Source organism: Panthera onca, chromosome B1, assembly GCF_046562875.1.
Source record: "Panthera onca isolate mPanOnc1 chromosome B1, mPanOnc1 haplotype 2, whole genome shotgun sequence".
Classification (NCBI taxonomy): Eukaryota; Metazoa; Chordata; class Mammalia; order Carnivora; family Felidae; genus Panthera; species Panthera onca.
Window position 1 is genome coordinate 76,436,105 of NC_138342.1, and position 22,478 is coordinate 76,458,582.

A 22,478-nucleotide genomic window follows, 5' to 3' on the forward strand; every position below is an offset into this window, starting at 1 on the left:
AGATAAGAAGGAGAAAAGGAAAGAGGAATATATACGTAAATAACAAGAATTGTCCTAGAATTAATCCAGGCCCTGATCTGGAAGAGGGGGCCAACTGGTTCCTAAGCATCTAGCCTGCTCTAGTAGATACGCAGTGACCTGGCGCAGAGGGGCGTGGTCTGGTGTAGGCGGGTCCCGCCTCCACTGTGAACCCCTCAGACTGTTCCCTGAGGCCCTGCGTTGGTGGTGGTGGGGAGAAAAAGGCGACGCCCCAGTCTCTTCTCTAGTGACCCATAGACACCGTTGGAGGCATCCTCACTGGGCCCCTGCTGCAGACAGGGAGGTCTGTCTGGCTCCCCCGACTCCTGTCCGCTGTGCTTGGCTGGAATTCAAACTCCCACTCCGTGCGCTCTGGCACTGGGGAAGCGCCTCTCTATGCTGCCTGATTTGTGGCCCTGGCTGGTTTTGTCCTGTGCAGCATCACATTGGGGAGGTGACCTCTTTCTCCTACTGCGGATTGCGCCCCTTACCTACCACCGAACCCCGGGGGGGCTCCCCTCCTCCCCAGGTTGGCAAACTGGGCAGCAGGCCCCAGTCTGAACATAGCCCCACAGTTAGAGATGGGATCCCTCCCCTTCCCGGTCAGAGTTTTTTCTCTTCTCCAGATGCAGCCCTATACTTCCCTAGCTGCTCTTTCTCTTCCCTTTTTCTCTCCACGGAAGGGGATCCCTCCCCTCCGGGCCCACGCAGCCCCATTTTATCTCCCCCAACTCGCAATCAGCCATGCATAGCCTGTCAGGTTGTTCCGGTGTCTCCCTGTTACAGTCATTCTCTTTTCCTCCCAGACTCTCAGGGGTTCAAAATCCTTTGGCTTCAGCTCTTCTTGGTTTGAGAGATGCGGGAAGTATGGATCCCCCTACTTCTCTGCCATGTTGGCCCCTCCCTTAGATTATACTTCTTAATACGAGGAATTGCAAAGGCACTTTGAAAAGGTATAGATAGGGTCGCCTGGGTGGCTCAGTCGGTTAAGCAGCCGACTTCGGCTCAGGTCATGATCTCATGATCTCAGTGTCCGTGAGTTCGAGCCCCGCGTCGGGCTCTGTGCTGACAGCCTGGAGCCTACTTCAGATTCTGTGTCTCCCTCTCTCTGACCCTCCCCCGTTCATGCTCTGTCTCTCTCTGTCTCAAAAATAAATAAACGTTAAAAAAAAATAATAAAAAAAAAAAGAAAAGGTATGGATAGAGGGAAGGGAAAGGAATTGTGTCTATATTTTCAATATTATACATGCCCAACATTCCTCAATTTGGGGAGGATATAGTTAAAAAGTTAAGATAATGGCTTCTGTTTGTTATTGTCAATGACAGAGTCACTGGTACTAGACTTGCTCTCCTTTGAATAATAACTATACAACTGGACAAATAGATGAAGCATAGTTTTTCACACATTGAAAAATAGGCTAATTGATTGACTGTCAGCTGTGGCAATAGAATCACTTTTATCATCCAAAAGCCTAACTCATGCTTGTTAACATCATAACATTAACCTTCATGATGCCATGAAAATGTAATTTCTGCCTTTCCTGAAGCAATACTATTAAGCTCATTATTCTTCATTTATTCTACAGATGAATATGACTTTTGCGCTTCCGATGAAGTCCAGAGCTTTCAGTTTTTTCCAGGTAATGGTATCATAATGCTTTTCTCCTAAAAAAGAACATCCTATATGGATTCCTCACATATACCTAAGCCTGAATCTTCATTTCTCAAATGTAGCACACTAACTGATTGGATTATGTAGTCACTTTCATACTGATTTGATTGCAAGCTTGGTGGAAACGTTCACTCTAACTTTTCAGCATTTTTGCTTTAGAAAAATTGAGAAAGAGGAGAATTTTATATTTGATACTATTCCATACCCTTTTAAGTACCAGCATTCTGAATGTTGACAACTGATTACTGTCTGGACCATTTCTGTCTCCATTCCTGGCTCTGGATATTTTAAAATCATTTTCTTAACAACAACAAAATCTACCAGTTCTTAATTTTGAGGAGAGTTGTTTTCAGCTTGCCATCACAGAATTAAAATATCCAATTCATGCTCATATCACTTGTCCTGGGGGATTGGATTCCATTTTAGTAGAAGAAAATTATTCAACAAAATGATTCTGTGATTAGTGAATATCAGCAATAGTAACCAGCTGATATGAGAGCTTCATGGTGTGGCCTTGAGATGACAAATGCCTGCCAACTTTGATCCTGCTTAGAATTAACTCTGGCTGTTAGAAAAAAAAATAAAACCCAAATATATGAAGAGGCATTATTCTGTTCCCCATAGAATGGAGCAAATAAACTCTACTTATTATTTAAATTATCTGCAGAAAAATTTAAAGATACATGTGATTCCTCTTCTGTTATGTTAATCTAATAATCTAAATGGTTTAAATAGTAAGGTTCAAGTTATGATTATTATTCTCTGACATGAGAAATATTGTTTAGGTAAACAAATATTTTTCACTTTTGTGAATTGCCTCAGGATTCAACCTATTTGGATATGTAGAAATGGAATTTATTTTATATCACCACTAGTGCATTAATAAAAATTGGAAATGTGTTTCTTTTATGGTAATACTATTGTGTGGATAATGTTCCTAGTAATAAATATTCTGTAGTGCTTTGATTCTTAAAGTTCTGGGTATTAGTGCCCAATAACATATTGACACTTTTATAGAATTGAAGCTGTTACTTGAGAATACTGAATAAATTTAATTAACATTTTTAATACCTAAAACTGCAAATACAAAGAGAATTTTTATAGTTAATATTCTAGCACAACTTTCCTCATCAGAGAAAACTTGATGAGTATTTTTCTTTTTCTGTACATATTCATTCATAATTAATATAGAGCTTTAACTTGCTAATAAAGTTACTCTAACCCTTGCCTTGAATAACTTTAATACAGGAAAAATATTTTTATACTTTAAGAAAATAATTGTTGTGATCCCACTATCTGAAGATCACAAGAGGATTGCTATGTTTTATGAACATTCAAATCCAGCATTTATTATAATGTGCATATTTTTGTTAGTTTTTAAATATCTTTAAAATACTTAAACAGGATCATAACGTTCTTTTTCAAAAAAAGAAAAGTAAAAATTCTAAAGTCTTACTAAAATTTGAGGTAGGAACAAAGAGGATAAGTAAAAGCAAACAGGAGGTATAAGAAAAAGCAAGATTCACAGGTGAGGTAAGCAATTGTTTGTGTGTGTGTGTGTGTGTGTGTGTGTGTGTGTGTGTGAGAGAGAGAGAGAGAGAGAGAGAGAGAGAAACAGAGAGAGAAGGGAAGAGAGAGTTTGTGTGCACATAACACCTTATGGATTATTCTATCCCCTTCTATGAAGCAGCATAAAAGAGGTGTAACAGAACTTCTGACTTCTGACATATTTTACTCCCAAATTTTCCAAAGAAAAATATTAAGCATGGCATTTCATAGATTTAAAAAAAGTAATTAATCATGCTGTCTTAGATACTGTCCAGAATCCCAATGATCACTCTATACAGAAAGAAGATAAAGACAAATGGAAACTGTCCAGTTTGTATCATATAATGTCTCCTTTTTCAAAGACTTTCTTTACCCTACAGCTTTCAGGTGAGAAATGTAAATTTCAGAATTTTTGTCACTAATTATTTCACAAATATAATTGGGAAAGCACTCTCTTCCCTCCTTAGATACTTCCATTTATTTTTATCATGAAGTTAAAATCTTGATATGTGTCTATTTTTCAAGAAAGATTGAAGTCTTAACATTAATAAAGAGATAAAGAATTTAAATATCATCAATTGCTATTATGTACATATTTATTCATTAAATTTATTAAAGAATATTTGTGATTTTACCCTTATATGCTGAGAAACAGCTAACTAGTAGAGTCTTGCTTCAATTGGAAGGAATAGAAGGAAAATGTATTCCCCATAATAGGGAGTCTGTTCATTACATACTAAATTTACCTTGATTATCAATCTCAATGGCCAATTCTTTGATGTATAGCAACTGGTCAAAAATATTCTTACAGTTCTTCCTGTAGATTTTGGTAGCTATTACTCATTGGCTTAAAATAGAACAGAAGAAATACCAGTAATTTAACCTAAACAGCCATATCTTCAAACATTTGAGAAGTATTCCTTCCTTATTGAATAAATCTCTCAATTCTAAACCATTTGAATCAAAACAAAAAAGATTCAAATTTTAACTAAAAAAAACCTTTATAAGTGTAGCACATGTAAAGTTCTTAACTGTAATATCACTTAAGAGATCATTTTTCAATTGGAATAATTTTTTAACCTATATTTATTGTTGTTTATAATCTTTTTTAATGTTTGTTTATTTTTGAGAGAGAAAGGGAGACCGAGTGTGAGTGAGGGAGGGGCAGAGAGAGAAGGAGACACAGAATCCAAAGCAGGATCTGGGCTCTGAGCTGTCAGCACAGAACCCAACAAGGGACTCAAACTCACTCATGAGCTGCGAGATCATGACCTGAGCCAAAGTCAGATGCTTAACCAACTGAGCCACCCAGGTGCCCCTAACCTATATTAAAAAAATACATTTAACTTATATCATATGAATAGTGCAAGCGATTAAAATATTTTATTTTATAAGGCTATGGGGACATATCTGTGTGGGATTTGAGAATGTTTATCTGGAAATTTAATTACTCAATAGGGGGTGGTGAATTGCTCTTTTACTATGGTTACTGATGAAACAATATCTTCCTTATTAAATTTATTTCTTAAACCATTACAAATAATTGATCATGTTAGTTGTCATATCATCAGAACTATGATTCTTTCTTAATTTATGATAGAAATACTGTACAAAAGGGAAAATAACAACTGTAATGATGCTGTTTGTCATGGTAAAATATGGATCCAAATTCTAAGAGCAAATTATGTTTAATGCATCAAAGACTATTTCAGGCAGGTTATAACATTTTTACTCATTAGATGTTTGATGGGATGGAAGTTTTCAATTGAAGTGAAACGCTTAAAAGCATAAAGTTGAACAAAAATCAAAATGGCTGCACAAATGCTTCAGCAAAGCTTTATTTTAAAGTAACCTTTTCCCTCTCTTCTGCAAAGCTCCCTTCCTCCCTTTGTAGCATTTTGCTCCCTTTGGTACCACCCCAAAGACGTGATGAACAAGTCTGGCAGTGCCTACATAATTCCTTTCAAAACTGTTATAGTCTCTAAGGCTAAAGTTCTCTTTTGGCCAGCAAAAGAGAGGGATGCAGGATGAAAAGCGAGAGATGGCTCATGTCCTGGAAAAGACAAGAGCCCCTAATAAGGATCCTTGCCCCGTTTTTATTAGGATCAGAAGGTTTACAAATATGGCGATGGATGTGCACAAAGAGAGAATGAATCTGTGAACATTAACTTGTGGAAGTGAGGGAAAGGGGGTCTTGAAGATATTTGGGGTTAGGGGTTTGAGTTAATACAAAACAAAATCCTGGCACCAGGCAATCAGGCGGAAGGTTGTTTACAGCAGACATGAGGCACCACCTCCGTTTATCTTAGCTAGCCTAGGAGATAAGACAGGTAGGGCACATCACTTCAGAGTTAACAAGTCACCTTTCTTTTGTTAATTATCTCCATTCTGGGCAACTTCACCCACAGCGCAGTGCAGTGGTCTCTAGCCCAATTTACCTGTTTACTTAACTTGGTCCTTCCCTCCTGAGAAAGCAGCTTTCTGCTATAGTACTAAATTGGAGGGCACTTCTGCCTTGAATACCTAATCTTGTTTATTTCATATACCTATGTATTGGGTGCCTTTGCACCTCCTGTTCTTGGTGACTTTGCCCCTCCCTACTCTATTCTGGGGGACCCAGCCCCCCTTAACTCTATTCTAGGGGTCTAAGCCCCCTTCTCTATCATTATTTGCCTAATCTACTTACCCAAACCTGGGCGTGAGCATCCTATGGCTTTGTACTTCTTTATGCCTTGTTAACCCATTGGTGTAACCCCAGGGGATTCCTAAGCTTATTCCCCACACAAAACCAGATAGATCCTGTATTTCTCTATAAAATACCCCAGACCCTTCCTCTGGGTGGGCTTGCAAAAGGCCTTAGCTTGCTGCAGCCTCCTTTGTCCAGCAAAGCAATAAAGCTCTTATTTCTCTTTATTTCAGACTGTCTTCATTTTTGTATTTTGGCTCTGAGGATGGAGTTCGGTTTTTGACAATACAAGCATGAAAAGAACTTAAGCCTGCAGAACTATGAAGAAGGAATGCATGATCATAAAATAGAAAACATATATTAGTTCGATGATAGTAAACATATATTAAGACATTTTCAATTTGTGTTTTCAGAAACTCACTGTGTGGTCACTGTGAGTAGCGTATAATGTGGTGTTTAACCGAAAACTTCCTTCCATAGGCCTGATGTCATTGGCAAAGGCTATTATTTCAAAATGTATATGGAAGTTTGATGATTTGAACTGAAGTACAGTTGGAAGATGCCCACTTTTTTTTCTTTTCTAATGAGTCTTGACACATGCTAAATTAAAATAAAAAAAGAAATGTAAATGATTTATTTGTGAAAAACACATTAATATATTCAGTAAGGTTGTGACAGTTTTTAGACCTATTTAATTAATGACGGGATTTATTAAGTTTTTTCACTAAATGTTTCATTTCTTTTCCTATGGAGTTATGCTGGGGAAAGTGGGAAGAATAGTAATTTTTTTCTAGAAAACTTAAATGTTTTCCAGAAAATTCAATAGCCTCTATAGAAGTGCCCTTTCTGGTAAATTGAAAGTAGAAAATTAGATCAAATTATCTATGGAAGATATATCAAGATTAATGAAGGATAAAATCAATCAATCAAACTTATATTAGAAACAGCGTTGGTCTAGTTGGGATGTGCCACTTGCCTGTTGGATTAACTTGGCATTTTTTTCATGCTCAAGTTATTGGAATATTACGATTTAATAAATTTATTAATTTAGTAATTATTAATTATTAGTTTTAATAATTAAGACATAATTTAGTGTAGATAAACTCTCCCTTTTTAGATATACAGTTTGATGAGTTTTTACAAATAAATACAATCCTGTAATCACCTTGTGATAATGTGATTTATAATAAATATAAATTTGGTCTTCCATTTGTGATATTGTGATTTATAATGAGAAATATAAATTTGGCCTTCCACTCCACTTCAGCACAGAGCTCCTAAAACTCTTGGTATTTCCTGTAGTAAGAGGACAGTTTGTCTTGTTATGTTAATGAGGTGATTTGGTGTGTTGGTTGCCAGGGGAACCAACCAAGTGATTAAAAGGTTAGAACTTTCAGTACCTCCTCAACCTCCAAGGAGGGGAGAGGGGCCGGAGGTTGAATCAGTCACCAAAGGCCAATGATTTAATTAATCATGACCCTGTAATGAATCTTCCGTAAAAACCTAAAAGGATAGGGTTCAGAGAATTTCCAGGCTGGTGAACACATGAAGATTTGGAGAGAGTGGATGGAAGTTCCTAGACTTTTCTCTGTACTTTGCCCTACCCGTCTTTTCCATCTGGCTGCTATTATGTTATATCTTATTGTAATAAGCCAGTAATCTAGTAAGTGGAATGTTTCTCTGAGTTCTGTGAGCTACTCTGGCAAATTAATCAAACCTGAGAAAGTAGTCTTGGGACTTTCTGATCTATAACCAGTTGGTCAGAAGCACAGGCATCAACCTAGGCTGGTGAGTTGCAGCTGAAGCGTATGAACAGTTGTTTGGAGGGCAGTCTTGTGGGACTGAGCCCTTAACCTGAGGAATCCAATGTTATCTCCAAGTAGGTAGTATCAGAACTGAGTTGTAGTGTAAGATTCCCAGCAGGTGTCCTGAGAATTGCTCCTTGGTATGGGGGACCCCTCCCCTCACTGGAATTAGTACCAGAACATTTATACGCCATTAAAAAGGAATGTTTCTGGGGCACCTGGGTGGCTCAGTTGGTTAAGCATCCGAATTCGGTTCAGGTCATGATCTCACAGTTTGTGAGTTCAAGCCCTGCGTCTGGCTCTGTGCTGTCAGCTTGGAGCCTGGAGCCTGCTTCAGATTCTGTGTCTCCCTCTCTGCCCTTCCCCCACTCACACTCTGTCTGTCTGTCTTTCTCTCAAAAATAAATAAAACATTTTAAAAAATTAAAAAAAAAGAAAGAAAGGACATTTCTATCACTCTCAAAAGGTTCCTTAATGCCTCTCTGTAGATAATCTCCTATCATTCCCAGTCTCTGGAAACTACTGATCTGATTTCTGGCTTTATGGTTCAGGCTTTCCCTGAATGTATACATATCGTACAATATATATTGCCTCCTGTGTCTCGTTTTTCTCTCCACGTAGGCTTTTGAGATTAATCTATACTATTGCATGTATCAGGAGTTTGTTCCCTTTTATTTTATGGATATGCAACAATTTATCTATTCACTGGTTTGAGAATCTTTGGATTGTTCCCAGTTTTGACCAATTACATGTAAAGTAGCTGTAAATATTCATATACAGGTCTAATTTTGGACATGTGCTTTTATTTCTCTTGGATAACTACATAGTGAGAATGCTGTGTCTAATGGAAATTGTATGTTTTACTTAATGAGAAACTTCTTGCAAAGGGACCATACCACTCTGCTTTCCTACCAGCAATGTATGGCATTTCCATTTACTCCACATCCTTGCCAGCACTTTCTTTGCCATCCTCCTCTTTTTAAAAATTTGAGCCTTTCTCATAGGTATATGAAAGTATCTAATTATTGTTTTAATTTACATTTCCTTAATAAGTAATAATATGGAACACTATTTCATTGCTAATTTGCCTTTCACCTCTCTAGTAAAGTGTCTCTTTAAATATTTTGACCACTTTTTTATTATGAGATTTTATTTTTTAGGACAGTTTTGGGCTTATCGCAAAACTGAGTAGAAAGTACAGAGAATTCCCTTATACTCTCTACCCCACACATACACAGCCTCCCCCATTGTCAATACCCATACCACAATGGTATGTTTGTGACAAAATGTGAACTACAATGACACATCATAATCACCTAAAGTACATAGTTTATGTTAGGATTCACTCTTCTTGTCATATTTTCTATGGGTTTGCCAAATGTATAGTGGCATTTATCAGCCATTATAGTGTCATACAGACCAGTAAAAGTCCTCTGGGCTTTTCATCTGTCTCTCCCATCTAAGCCCTAGCAACCACTGATACTTTGTTGTTTCCATAGTTTCCTCTTTTTTAGAATGTCATACAGTTGGGATCATACAGTATGTAGCTTTCTCAGGTTGGCTTCTTTCACTTAGCAATACACATTTAAGTTTTTTCCATGTCTTTTCATGACTTGATGGCTCATTTTTTTTTTTTTTTAAGTACTACGTAATATTCCAATGCCTGGATGTACCATAGTTAATCCAGTCACTACTAAAGGACATCCTAGGAAATGTTTCCTCCTCTTCTGTATCCTAGAAGATTTGTGATGATTTGGTCTTATTTCTTAAATCTCTGGTATAATTCATCATCTATTCCTGGGGGTTTCTTCGTGGGTTGGTTGAATTATTCAATTTCTGTAACAGATATAAACTATGGAGATTACCTGATACTTGAGTAAGCTTTCGAAAAGCTTTATTCTGTTAGTTTTTACTCTGTTTCCTTTTTTCTCTGGTTGCTTTCAAGATTGGATCTTTATTTATTTATTTTTATTTTTTTAGGAGTTTATGATGTGTTTAGGTACTTTTCATTTGTTTGTGTTTTTCACTTTTTTAAATAACCTGCTTGGAATTCTCTGAGATTCTTTAATCTTTGATTTATTGTCTTTCATTTTTTCTGAAAATTTCACTTTATGATCTTTTCTAGTATTTCTTCTTCCCCTTTCTCTTTATTTCCTGCTATAAATCAAATCACACACATGTTAGACCATTTGATATTGTCTCACGGCTCCTGGATACTCTCTCAGTTCTTTTTCTTTTTGTTCTTTTTTCTTCTTATGTTTCCTTTAGAATAGTTTATATCAACCTATTTTTAAGTTCACAAATTTCTTCCTCAGATATGTTAAGACCATCATAATAATTCTTCATCTTAGGTATTGTGGGTTTTGGGGGGGGAATGCAGGCAATTTTATTTGAGTCATTTTAATAATTTCCATCTTTCTGTTGAAATTCCTCATCTGTTCCGTGTGTGTTATTTACCTTTACCACTATACCCTTTAACACATTAAATCAAAGTTATAATTATAAAGCCTCTTACTGATAGTTTCAACATTTGTATAATTGTTCAGTCTGCTTTTGTTACTGTTTTGTCTCTGGACGATGGCTTTTTTTTCTCCTAGTTTGTCTCACACTTTTTGAATGAATACTGAATATTGTCAATTGAAGAACAGTAAAGACTGAGGTGAAGAGTATTTATAGCTGGAAATGAATAAAACTTTTCTGTTACAGTGGTAGTGAGTAATTAAGTTGGGTTTGGATTTTGTTGTTGATATATTGCCCTTTGAATTCCTTTAGGAATTCTCACTGTCTGAGCTATGTGATTAGGGTAAATTTGTGGTGTTAGAAGGTTTTCTCAGTTTTTCTGCTTTATTCTCAGTTTTTGCAATCTCTTGCACACCTGTCAAATTGTGAGTCTCTCTCCACACTTTTCCCTCTCTAATAGTGCTAGCCTTCAATTACTTATTACTTAATGCTAGGCTCCTGGTAGGGGCAGGAAGTGATTTTTTGCTTCTTCTGATGTAAGATCGATCTTAGGCAATACCTACGTGCGTGAGCATCAGGAAGGGGGCATTGTTATTATTCTTGACCTTCTTATCCCAATGAAAGCCATAGTCAGACTTATAGCTGGAAGTTCTTAAATGGGAGAGATACTTTATCCCCTACTTACTCCCAGCAATAGGACATCTCTGCTTTATATAGGCACAGGATTGTGACCGATAAAGTTTCTTTTGTCCCTCTCACAGGGGCAGACAATCTTGATTCATCACTCTCCCAGAAGCAGTTATCTTTTCTTGGTTCCTGTGTCCAGAAAGAGTTTATTGGCATTGCCCCAAAAGCTGATGAATTCTGCCTCTATACAAGTATTGAATCTGTATGTGGTCCCTAGTTACAACAGACTTTCTTGTAACTTAAAGCAGCTTAAAGCTTTTTTTCGTCCTAATGAGAAAGATCCAGGAGAGTGGGCTACATTTTGAGGTTGTTCCACACCACCATGCTTGTAGCAGTTACAAGGTTTATCTGGTGTCCTGTTCTGCCCTTGTTCTTTCCCATGAGCACCCTGTGCAGATGCATAGAAAAGAGCTTGAGTGAATGTAAATGCCTCTTGTGTCTGCTACTCTGAGTTATTCTAAACTTTTACGCTATCCCACATTCAACCTTTAGTTCATTAAAATTTTTGCTGATTTCTTCTTACTTGCTACTATGGCAGCCAATTCTTTCTCTGTGCTCTGTGAAAGTGAAGGAGTTTTATATCCTGTTTCATATTAGAGGTGTTTGCCACTCCTTGGAACTTAGATTACTTTATTGTCTCACTACCTCACATCTCTAATGGGTCAAGGGAAGTTTTATTTTTATAGAAAATACAGTATTTTCTTATTGTCAGGATCAGAGTAATGTTCTTCTTTAGCTTTCTACATCCTAAGCAGAAATGGAAATCTACAAAGCATTTAAAAAAGAAAACATGTTTACTGCTCAGCGATATATTTTCCTTCATCATAGAAGTTCAAAAGAGATATAGGAAATTCCTATTACGGCACAAAATAGAATCTCTCCCCAGATATGACACACCAACCTACTGATTTGCAATCTGGCTAATATAAACATCTGCAAGTAGAAGAGGGGAAAAAAGGTCAAAAAATTACTTGGAAAACAAAAAATGGATTGCAACAGTGTAACAAACATTGCTCTTTCTGTATATAAAAAGGGAAATTGATGGTTATATACATTTGGAATATTTGGGGTTGAACGCAGATTAATAATTTGTTTCCTAAAGGACTTCTCCATGTTTTTAATACATGAATGTATGCTATGGATCTCTTACAGAAGAAAAGTCTATCTAGCATTTTGCAATCTGATGTGGCCACTAAATCAGCTTTTTTTTCTTAACAGAACAAAACAAAGTGTTCCACAGAGCACAATGAAAGAAATGCTGGTTTAGGTATTTCTAAGGCAGCATAGGAATCTTAAAATTTTTTAATATTGTCTCATTTTTACAACTTAGAGGTTGTTGTGTCTAGTATTTCTGGGTTCAACTTGGTCTTGATGCATTTTTTTAAATGTGACAAAGCAGCAAAGTGTAAAGAAAGGTAGGAAACGAAGTGTTTACAGTGTGATTAATTTTACATTAGCCAATTTTAGATAACATTCTATGAGATCTAATATAAGCTTTAGTTTTTTTTTCCTCTCCCTGAATTCTTTTTAGTCATATAAACTATACTGCAAATAAGTCAAGTTAAATTTGGACAGAGATTCATATTTGGGCTTCTGTTTCTGAGACAATTTTTATTATCATCTTCCAAAGGACTCTTTCCAAAACACCTTCCATCTTTTGTATGTCAGATAACTCCTATCTGAATTGTAAGCAAAGAGACTGACTAAATGGGTGAAATAATATTATGAACAAACCACTTTGATACCTTAGTAATAATCCACTTATTTTGGACTGGGTCAAGATGTTATTGTCTTATACTACATGAGTAATATTCTATAATATTTATTTTTTTTTTCCGTTTTATCCTTTCATTCATGCACTAGTTAATTCATTTATTAATAATTATTTAAACTTAAGTTCACCACTAATTTGCAAGACCAATGAGGAATAAGGAATTTATTATATTTGGATCTATACTGATCAATGAAATTAATGAACTTAAATGTTTATAGAGTTTTATTACTACTTTGAAAACTCTAAAGTCAATGTGTGTGTGTCTCTGTGTGTGTGTGTAGATGATTGAATATTAACCAAACTTTTGTTTCTCCTTTTAGTTTTTCCTCATGATATCTGCTGCTACAAAAAAAATATTTTCAACTAAAATGTATAGTTTATATTGCAGCACATTGGGTGCGCATGCATGCACGTGCGCGCGCCCTCGCGCAAACACACTCACACACACATATTTTGTATCTTTGTTACTTATGTGCCTAGAGAAATATGTTGCAAAAGAAACAGTTAATTTCAGAATTAAATGGTTAACCATGGTAAGATAATAAAATCTTATTTTTAAAGGTCAAATGATAATTGATATTCACTGTAGTTTGCATCATGCATTTCTTTGTGCTTTTGACCTATTTGTTAGACATTTGCCTGAACTGATATGCCACACCAGAATAATCGATCATAATTTAGTAGACAATTTCTACATTCCATGGCCAGTGCAATTCCTTAACTCAAGATATATAAAATATTTTTTTTTCCCTTTAGGAAAAGAAAATAGTTAAATTAACCTCATTTTAGAAACCTTAATATTTACATCCAAAATTTGAGTCGCATAATAATATCGCCATGTTCTAATTACTCATTAACATCGGATTGAGTGGCATATTACTAAAGGTTGTTCTATTGATATTTAACTCCTAAATAACTGATGAAATCAGTTAAGATGCCAAGAAAGCAGATATTATAAAAACAGAATAATAGATATTTATTATTCCTATGTATAAGTTTTAGAAGAAATAAAAATTCAGAAAATCAAGTTACCTAAAAAATTACTTAAAACATCAAGTTCATAGTCATTGTCATTTGACCAATATGGGCTAATAATACTCTGGTAAACTGTTAAGTCTTGAAACATTCCAAAAGTAAGCTGATTAAATCTACATCAAGCATGGCTGCCATCTTGTGGGGACAGGATATAATGTAGTGAGGGGCCAATCTCAAAATAAAGTGCCCCTGTTGGGCTGTAAGTTATCATTTGGCCTCTGTCCACCACTTGTTTGATTTTAATTAACATTCTACCTAAAATTCCATATCAACATCCAGAAAGAAGAGATAAGAAATCTAAACTAAAAGAGATGTCCTGATATATATAACTAATCTTTGCTCCTAAAAATTCAGAGTGAAATAGGTGATTGGGATTAAAGAGTACATTTGTCATTATGAGCACTCAGTAATGTATAGAATTGTTGAATCACTATATTGTACACATGAAACTAATATAACATTGTATGTTAACTATACTGGAATTAAAATAAAACTTAAAAAGTTCAATATCATGGGTAACGTATGGATAGTGGAAAAAGCTTTGAAATTCAAAGTTTTGACTTGAATTAATGTTAATAATAGGTAAGTTTGGTAAAGTTCTAATATTAACAAAAAAACTCCTTATCAATCAATCTAGTTGCAAATTTTGGTTGGAATGTATATCTAATTGAGTAAGAAGAAAACATGACATTGCTCTGACAGGGCAGCCTTACAGATTTAGGGAAAGTATTGAAATGGAGGAATGGATTAAGAGTTTAATGTAGAAGAAAAGAAGGACGGAAGGAAGGAAGGAAGGAGGGTGGAAGGAAGGAAGGAAGGAAATATCACCTGTTATCAAGGATAAGATTTGCACCAGTGACACAGATAACATAATTTGACAGAGTAGAAAGTGGTGGGTCACTGCAAGGTTGCCCCTCCCCCAAAAGGACCTGGTATACCCAATATGAATATGTTATGTAGAAATGTGTGATTTAATGATTTTCTTGAAGCATATTTAAAAGTCAAAAAATGTGTTTTCTAAGTTCAAGCCTTTCAACAAATGTCATTACAACTTCTGTGATTCAATTTCCCATTCTCTTCTAGAAAACCAAACCAGGCATTGAATAAGAGAGGCCCTAAAGTCACATTGAGCTCTGAACTTTGACATGCTTAGCACAAAACTTGCCTTTTCAGCCCCTCAAACAAAAAGAAGTTGGTTTTTACTTCTGCAAATGAACATCTTAATTATAAAACAGCCATAATTTGTTATTGCCTTTATATGCAGGTGGTCAGTCACTGCTCTCTCATAGTTTTCCTTTCATATTCATGTTAATTAAAGTTGTAATATACTTAGAATCACTTGTGTGACTAATCATTTGTAATACTAATGATACAATTGTAGCAAATTAGAAAAAATGATCAAAATGCATTACATTCTACTTTTTCTATGACGTTCTTTTCAAAGCTAACTTTTCTCTCTAATTTTCACATAAGCTGTTCCATAAATTTAGTTTTATAGCAAAACAAATCTCTTGAGTCATTGAATATTATTGAGGTTCTTTAAAATTGACTAATGTAAGTTGCAACTGCCGTTGTAACATGGAGTGAGCAGCTGATTTTTAAACTTTAGACATTGGTATTCTTAGTACTTGTTTAAAGTGAAAATGAAGGAATTATATATTGCAAAGATTTCCATTATGTTTTCCTCTTTATACACAGTACATTGCAGGTGATTAAAGGAGCCTGCATATCCCCTCCAAAAATGAAAATTAATATTTCTCCCCAAATCCAAAATCTGTTCTTCCATAAAACAATAATCACTATTCCTTATGTCTTAAAGCTGCTCAGATTAGCTACCAGTTCTTGAAATTATAGTTGTCTCCCCTTTTCCAAAGGGGATATATTCGAAAACCCACCGTGGATACCAAAAACCATGGCTAGTACTGAACCCTATATATACTAGGTTTATTGCTATCATATACCTACAATAAAGCTTAGTTGATACATTAGGCACAGTGACAGATTAACAACAATAATAATAAAATAGAACAATTATAACAATATACTGTAATAGATGGTATATGAATGTGGTCCCTCTCTCTCTCTCTTTTTATGCTGTTCTCACCCTTTTTCTAATGATGACATAATATGATAAAACGCCTATGTGGTAACAGGAGGCGATGTGAATGGTACAAACACTGTGGTGTAGTGTTAGGCTGCTATTGATCTTCTGATGCTACAAAAGGACAATCATCTGCTTCCAGATCATGGTTGACTGTGGGTAACTGAGACTGTGGAAAGTGAAACTGTGGATAAGGGGGGATTACTGTATTGATGTTCATAACACAACTAATGCCTCAATTGAATTGTGTCCACATAGGAAGAATAAATATGTGACTCATGGTTCCCTTACATTTTTATTCCAAAATTAATTACTGGTGAAAACTTTAGTGAATGGAACCTGTTTTTTTCAAATATACTAGAATGTCACAAAGTTTTGAATTTCCATGCAACAAGCCATTTCTATATGACAATGCTTGAATTAAAGCCAAGTAGCTTTAATTAGACTAATAGTCTTCATAAAAAAGCCCAAATGGAATTGCAAGTCCTGAATTTCTTATTTTTCCCCCTCTTGAATGTAACATCTAACTTACACAATAAAGGACTTTGTATCCAGCTAACTAAGTAAACTAATTTTGTATACCTCTAATTATATCACAATATGAAATTTTCTAAAATAGTAGGAAATATGGTTAACATGTAATTAAAAAAATGTCTTCAAACTCATATTTCATACAAAAACCACTTTAGGACTCATTGCATACAGAAATTATATCGACAGTCAAAAAATTGATTGATATTCTTAAATTTAAAATCGGTAAGCCACTGCTATGCTTAAACTCTGCATTAACTTTGTGTTACTTTTGGAAAGCTGCATCTCATGGTACTATTATCTCTTCTGAATATCAGGAATGGGCATTTTGATGACTTTATGGTTCTTGTGATGCATCACTCAGACTCTGAAATGTTTGAGTACTGTAATAGTGCTGAAGTATGGCTACCTATTAGAGTCCTAGTCAGAGGATTTAAAACGTATTGGTCAGGCCCCAAACCCCAGAGATTCTGATTAAATTAGCCTGAAGTACCTTTTTGAAAAGCTTTCCAGGTTATTCCAAAGTAAAGTTGCTTTTAAAAACCAATAAATGGGAGGATTTGGGAATAATGACAATGTTTGGCTCATGATACCCTAGAATGGATTTCCAAGACAGAAGATAATATGAATTGACTGTATTTAGTTATCTCCAGGAATGACATTTATTACAGGACTGAGTCAGTTAATGTTTTGAAGTTCCTCCTTGTTCTTTTATTCTAAGATACTATTCTGTCCTTTCCATGTTAATTGTTATTTCACAATTTTTTTTCTTCATAGAGCACATAGTGACTCATCAATTTTTAAATACCCTTGAGAATAATATAATAGCAAGCTATGGAGAGATACGTCCATTTGTTCAAAAACTTCATTATCTGTAACAAATAACTATGATCTGTGAAATCACAACAGAACCTTTAAAAAGGAAAATGATATCAATAATATTAACACAATCAATGTTGAGAACATGTGTACTAATAGGAAAAATGAAGTTAAAGGAATGATCAAAATTGAGACAAATTAATCAGTGATGGCTTCTTGGAAGCACTGATTTGTACCAGATTCAGAGGGAAGTGATGACATCCAAGTCAACAAAGGGGCTCTATGTAAAATGCTGCAGTGAATAAAACATGAATAAGCTATGATCCCTACTCTCAGGGCATTGACTCATATAAAGGTAGAGTGTGCTATGAGAAGGATGGATTTATTCCATATTAAAGGACTGGACATGACTTCATGGGCAAAATTTGAACTAAGCCTTGAAGTAGGAGAGGAGCGTGGTTGAGAGGACGAATAAATATCTTCCGACAGAATTACTGACCTAAGTAACGATATGGCAGCACATTTTCTTGAATGCTCAGGGAAAAAGTACACAAGATGAATGCAAGAAGGCATTTTGGAGAGTTGAGAACGTACAATTGTGTTTGGAGAAATACTAGGCCAATTCACCAGGCTGGAAAGTCTCAAAAGAGGTTTGGGCGTCTGGGTGGCTCAGTGTCTCCCTCTCTCTGCTCATTGCCCCATCCCCAGTCATGCTCTCCTCTCTCTCAAAATAAATGAAAGAAAGAAAGAAAGAAAGAAGAAAAGAGGTTTGCCAAATATGCAGGTAAGAGAGGGCTCTGAAAGACTTTAAGGAGTTGGACATCCACACATCCCAAAGAGCAACATTTCCAAAGGATTGCAATTACAATGGAAATAGTATCAGGCCTGTTAATATCTGGCCTCAAGCAGTTATTTGTTTGCATCAACCAACCTCCAGTCTACAGTGACGTCTGACTGGATATAAGATAATCATTACAAGAAAGGAAGTCACAATTGTCAGGATTTTATTTCAAGGAATAAGCATGCAGAAAATTCTTTCATTCTGGGACTGGGAGGCTGTCATTCAGTACTTTTTCAGCTCTTTTCATGGAGAAGCAACCAACTTCCTCATTCTGAATTTATATACATAGGTCCGTTGTCAGAGCTACTCAATGTAATATTTGGATCAAATGTTTCACTGAAGCATGTATTTTAATTATTATGTTTTTTATTTCAAGTTCTTTTTTATCCTTTCTCTATCCTGATTGCTTAAAAATACTCTGGAGAGAGAGGGGCAAAATCACTGTATAAAAAATAATTAGCACGTCCTCTCCTTTTTATAACTTTATAATTGAAATCTCATTAAAGGCTTTCTAGGTCTCCTTTCCCTTAGTGACCAGGTGTCCCTAATTTGTTTTTAGCCGATGTGACTAATTCCAGGCAAAGACTAGAAAAAGTCTGGTACCTGTTGGAGAATAGCAACAGCAAGGTTAAATAAGTGGGGTGGCTTTTTCAGGTTGTCTTTAACCTCGTAAAACAAAAAAAAAAAAAAAAAAAAAAAAGAAAGAAAAAGAAAAAAAAAGAAAAAAAACAAAAGAGCTTCAACGTTTTTCCTCTTGGAGTCCTGCCTTTTTCTCAGTCCCAGTTGAAGATTCCAAGGGAAATGAGAGCACTATTTTGTTTCTCCCTTGTATTGCAGATAGGGGGAGGAGGTGGTTATTAGAGAGAAGCTCTTCCTCTCTCGGTTCCCCCTCTCTCCGCCTGACAGCACCGCTCTCTCGCGGGCTCGCTCGTTCTCCTAGGTGATCCATTTCTAGGCAACGTGGGGCTAGTGCTGAAGCTGCCAGGCTCGCTCCTTGCTCGCTTTCTGCATCCCGCCGGGCGAACCGCTCCAAAAGCATCCTGCAGCCTGCAGGCTTCCCTCCGCCGGCCCGGCCCCGCTGCTCGCGCCCGGCGCAACTCCCCCGCCACCGCGCCCGAGCGAACGGCTCCCCGGGCCCGCCTCACCGAGCTCTGCTCCCCGCCTCGCGCAGAAAAGGAATTTTCTCTGCATTACTATCTGCATTACCTTGAAGTTCACTTTTACTACCCCTCTTGGAGAGGGCTTTTTTCCCCTTCCCCGTTGGAATCTGGCTGCTCCGCTTGGAATCTCCTAATCTTTCCTTTCCACTTACATTTTATTTTGGCAACGAAGACCAGAGATTCTCTGCGGGCCGTTGGGGCGGGGGCGGGGGGGCGCGCTTTTTTTTTTGTTTTTTTTTTTGATTGGGGGAGGGGGGAGGGGAACATCCGGCGTAGGTGGGGGCGGGGGGGGTCTGTTGGAAGTTGCGGCGGAGCTGGGACTGGAGACCCGCGGCCCCGGCGCCGCGATGGGGATGGTCTGAGCTCCAGCCTCTCCCCCTGCCCGAGAGCAGCCGAGGCTGGATACATTTTTTAAAAGCCAAACTGCAAACAACTCTGGCGATGCCAAAATTCCCCTCCAAGTGACACGGCTTTGCGAAGGAGGTTTCCTCAGGCTGGGCTCTTTCTCTTATTCGCTCTGCCTTCATCAGCGACGATTAAAGGCTTTGCTCTGGCATAGGAATTTAGGAAAAAAAAAAAAAAAAAAAAAAGCTGCGCTAAACTCTGTCGTGACCTCAAACTCTCCGGACTGGTTTAAAAAATAGATTGAAAGAAAATCCATCCTGAAAGCGATTCAGCATAGGAGGAGATGGAAGTTTTCCCCTTGCTCTTGGTTTTGTCCGCCTGGTGGTCTCGAACCTGGGACTCGGCGAATGCGGATTCAATCATTCACATCGGTAAGAAAGGGCAGGTGTTGCCTGTGGGTACTTTTAACGTTGGGGTTAGCAAATGTTTCCCTTTGCCTCCCCCTCTCCGCCCTTACGCGTGGCTTACTGGCGCTGGCTTCGGTTTATTGCCCCTTCCCACTAACCTTCCCTCACACTTGTTCAGTTTTCTGGCAGGATATGGCTGTTCGAACCTTGACTTGGGCCGTTGTTTCACGGTGAATCGTGGAAGTGCGGTGCTGGATGCGTGGGGGTCTCGAGTTTACCTCAGTTGTGCGTGTGTGTCGGGAAGTGCGGGGGGGGGGTGGTGTTCCAAGTGTGTGGAGAAAGGAAGTTTAATCGACTCTACCTTCCATATTCTTTCCCGGATGTACATTTGCTCCATTAAAAAAAAAAAATATATATATATATATATATATATGTATATTTAGGGGAAAGAAGAGGTGTCACCTGTGAGGCGAAAACTGGGGTGAGGGTGGGGGGAGCTCCCTTCGGATCGAACAGGTGGTTTTGCAACGTGAGCGGGCCGCGTTAGCCGCAGCGTTGTGCGATGGGGACGGGGTGCCGGCTGCGCCCCCAGCCTCCTTTTCCTCTTCCCGTCCTCTTGGCTTTGCGGTACACGCGCAGAGTCGCCGCGACGGTGGCGGGAGGGGCCGGCGGCGGTGTGGCCGAGGACGGGGAGCCGCGCGCCTAGCTGCTTCGCGCACACTCCCCCGGCCTGGCGAGGCGGCGAGACCGCCTCGGGGCGCACGAGCAGCGCGGGGCGCGCGGGCCGCCCTCGTGGGCTGCCTTGCGGGCACCTGCCTCGCTCGTCTCGCGGTCAACTCCGAGTTGCCGCGCAAGGCCGAGAGCAAAGGCGTTTGGGCTACGGCCGGGCGGCCAGACTCCAAGGAGAACGCCGAGCCGGCTCGGAGAGGCTCGTGGCCCCACCTATTGGCAACCAGACGGGCCGGGACTGGCCGCGGCGGGCGCGGGCGGGGGCGGGCGGGGGCCGCGCGTCATTATCATGCACAGCGCTCGCGGCTTCAGGCTCCAACTCTTCTCACTTGCTAATCCGTGCGAGCAGAGTGGAGTCGGGCTCCGGCAGCCTTTTCTGCGTTTAATGCGACGATTTCCTTTTCGGAAATTCGCGTCCGCGGGCCAGCGAGGTTCATTTACTGGGAAGAAGAGAGACCCCTCTTGGGGAATTTTTCTGGGCACAGGACTTTTATCTGTCCACACGGCTTTATGTTCTTCAAATTGAAGCGACAGATGGGTCGCAGCGTCTCCCCTTTTCGTCCCCCTGCTCAACACTCACACGCGCGCACACACACACACACGCACACACACACAGAGTCCTGGAAGGGGAGTCTGCTTCAGGTGGCTGTGGTGCCTGCCCAGGCGAAGGGCTTCTGTCTGGTGTATGCCTCCACAGCAGCCAGCCCCTCAGCTCCAGGGGACTCCCTCTCTTGGTCTCAGAGGCTGTGTCTGTAAACATGTCTGCCATTCTCTGTCATTATATCGGTAGAAACATATAGGTCTCTGTGCAAGGGGTAATGAGGTCAGGATTCACAATACCTGCCGCTTATGCATTAAGTAAATAAAGCACTAGATAGCTTGACTGCTAGATCACGTTTTGCCCGGGGGCTAACAGGACCCGTGGGTTCAGAACTTTTCAGGGAGAAATTACCGTCTTATTGAGGGGTTCAGTAATGTTCTGACAATTCAGAAATGAACTGTGCTCCTCTTAAATGACATACATTTATGTGCAACTGTAAATGAGTGGAGCAGGATGCAGATATATATTACCACGGTACCTTTACATTCATTTTATGATTCGAGGTTTCTGTCTTATGCTCCACATCGCTCAGGAGAGAGGTCTTGTGGATAAATGCTTATTTTATTGCTTATTCTGTGGATTACAGGATAAATATGTTATTTGCAAACACCTACAGCCCTTGCTGTCTTTTACCAGATGAATATATTTTGCAATACAGTCTGATCATTTGTTTCTAAATAGAACACAACTGTTGTATTTTTTCCTTGGCATTCTGTTGTCTGTCAATGTGACATGGCTTGTTTATAACCTGGCCCCCCCCCCCCAAAAAAAAAAAAAAAAGGTAACTGTGTACAAATTACAGATTTCCTTGGAAAGCTGGTTGTATGCATGAACTCTGTATATCCTACTAAAAGGAATACTTATCAGATAATTTGACTTGAATGCAATTAGTACATTAGGCAAGAGGATTCGCTTCTTTTATAGGCTACCTAGTATTGCCATGAAGCTAGCAAACTGATAATTGTTTCAAATATCTTTTATAATACTGATAAATGTTATTTCCCAAATTTAAAAAAATGACCAAGAATAATTTGTGTGCATGTTAGAGGTTAAAAGCGTCTCCCACTTCAACCCCCATCCCAGCCAAAGTGTAATAAATTCAAAACTGAATGTCCCTATTAAAGTTTTAAACCATCAGTTAATATTCATTGGCTCAGTTTACCTGGTTGATTGGAAAAGAGAATTAATTATCTTTAGGAGGTGATTGCCTTCATTTAAATGTTTAATGGGAGAAATATGCTTATAGCAATTTATTATTT

At 38.2% G+C, this 22,478-nt stretch overlaps 1 protein-coding gene across 2 annotated transcripts in view; it reads left to right on the forward strand.

Moving 5' to 3' along the window:
* The first annotated feature begins 19,428 nt into the window (after positions 1-19,428).
* GRID2 (glutamate ionotropic receptor delta type subunit 2) overlaps positions 19,429-22,478 on the forward strand; it is a 1,486,895-nt gene continuing 1,483,845 nt past the window's right edge. For both annotated transcript variants that reach the window (XM_078445882.2, XM_078445880.2), the window contains exon 1: positions 19,429-19,913. In XM_078445882.2, coding sequence (XP_078302008.1) covers positions 19,826-19,913 — 88 coding nt within the window. In that variant the 5' untranslated portion in view covers positions 19,429-19,825. The remainder of the gene's footprint in view (positions 19,914-22,478) is intronic.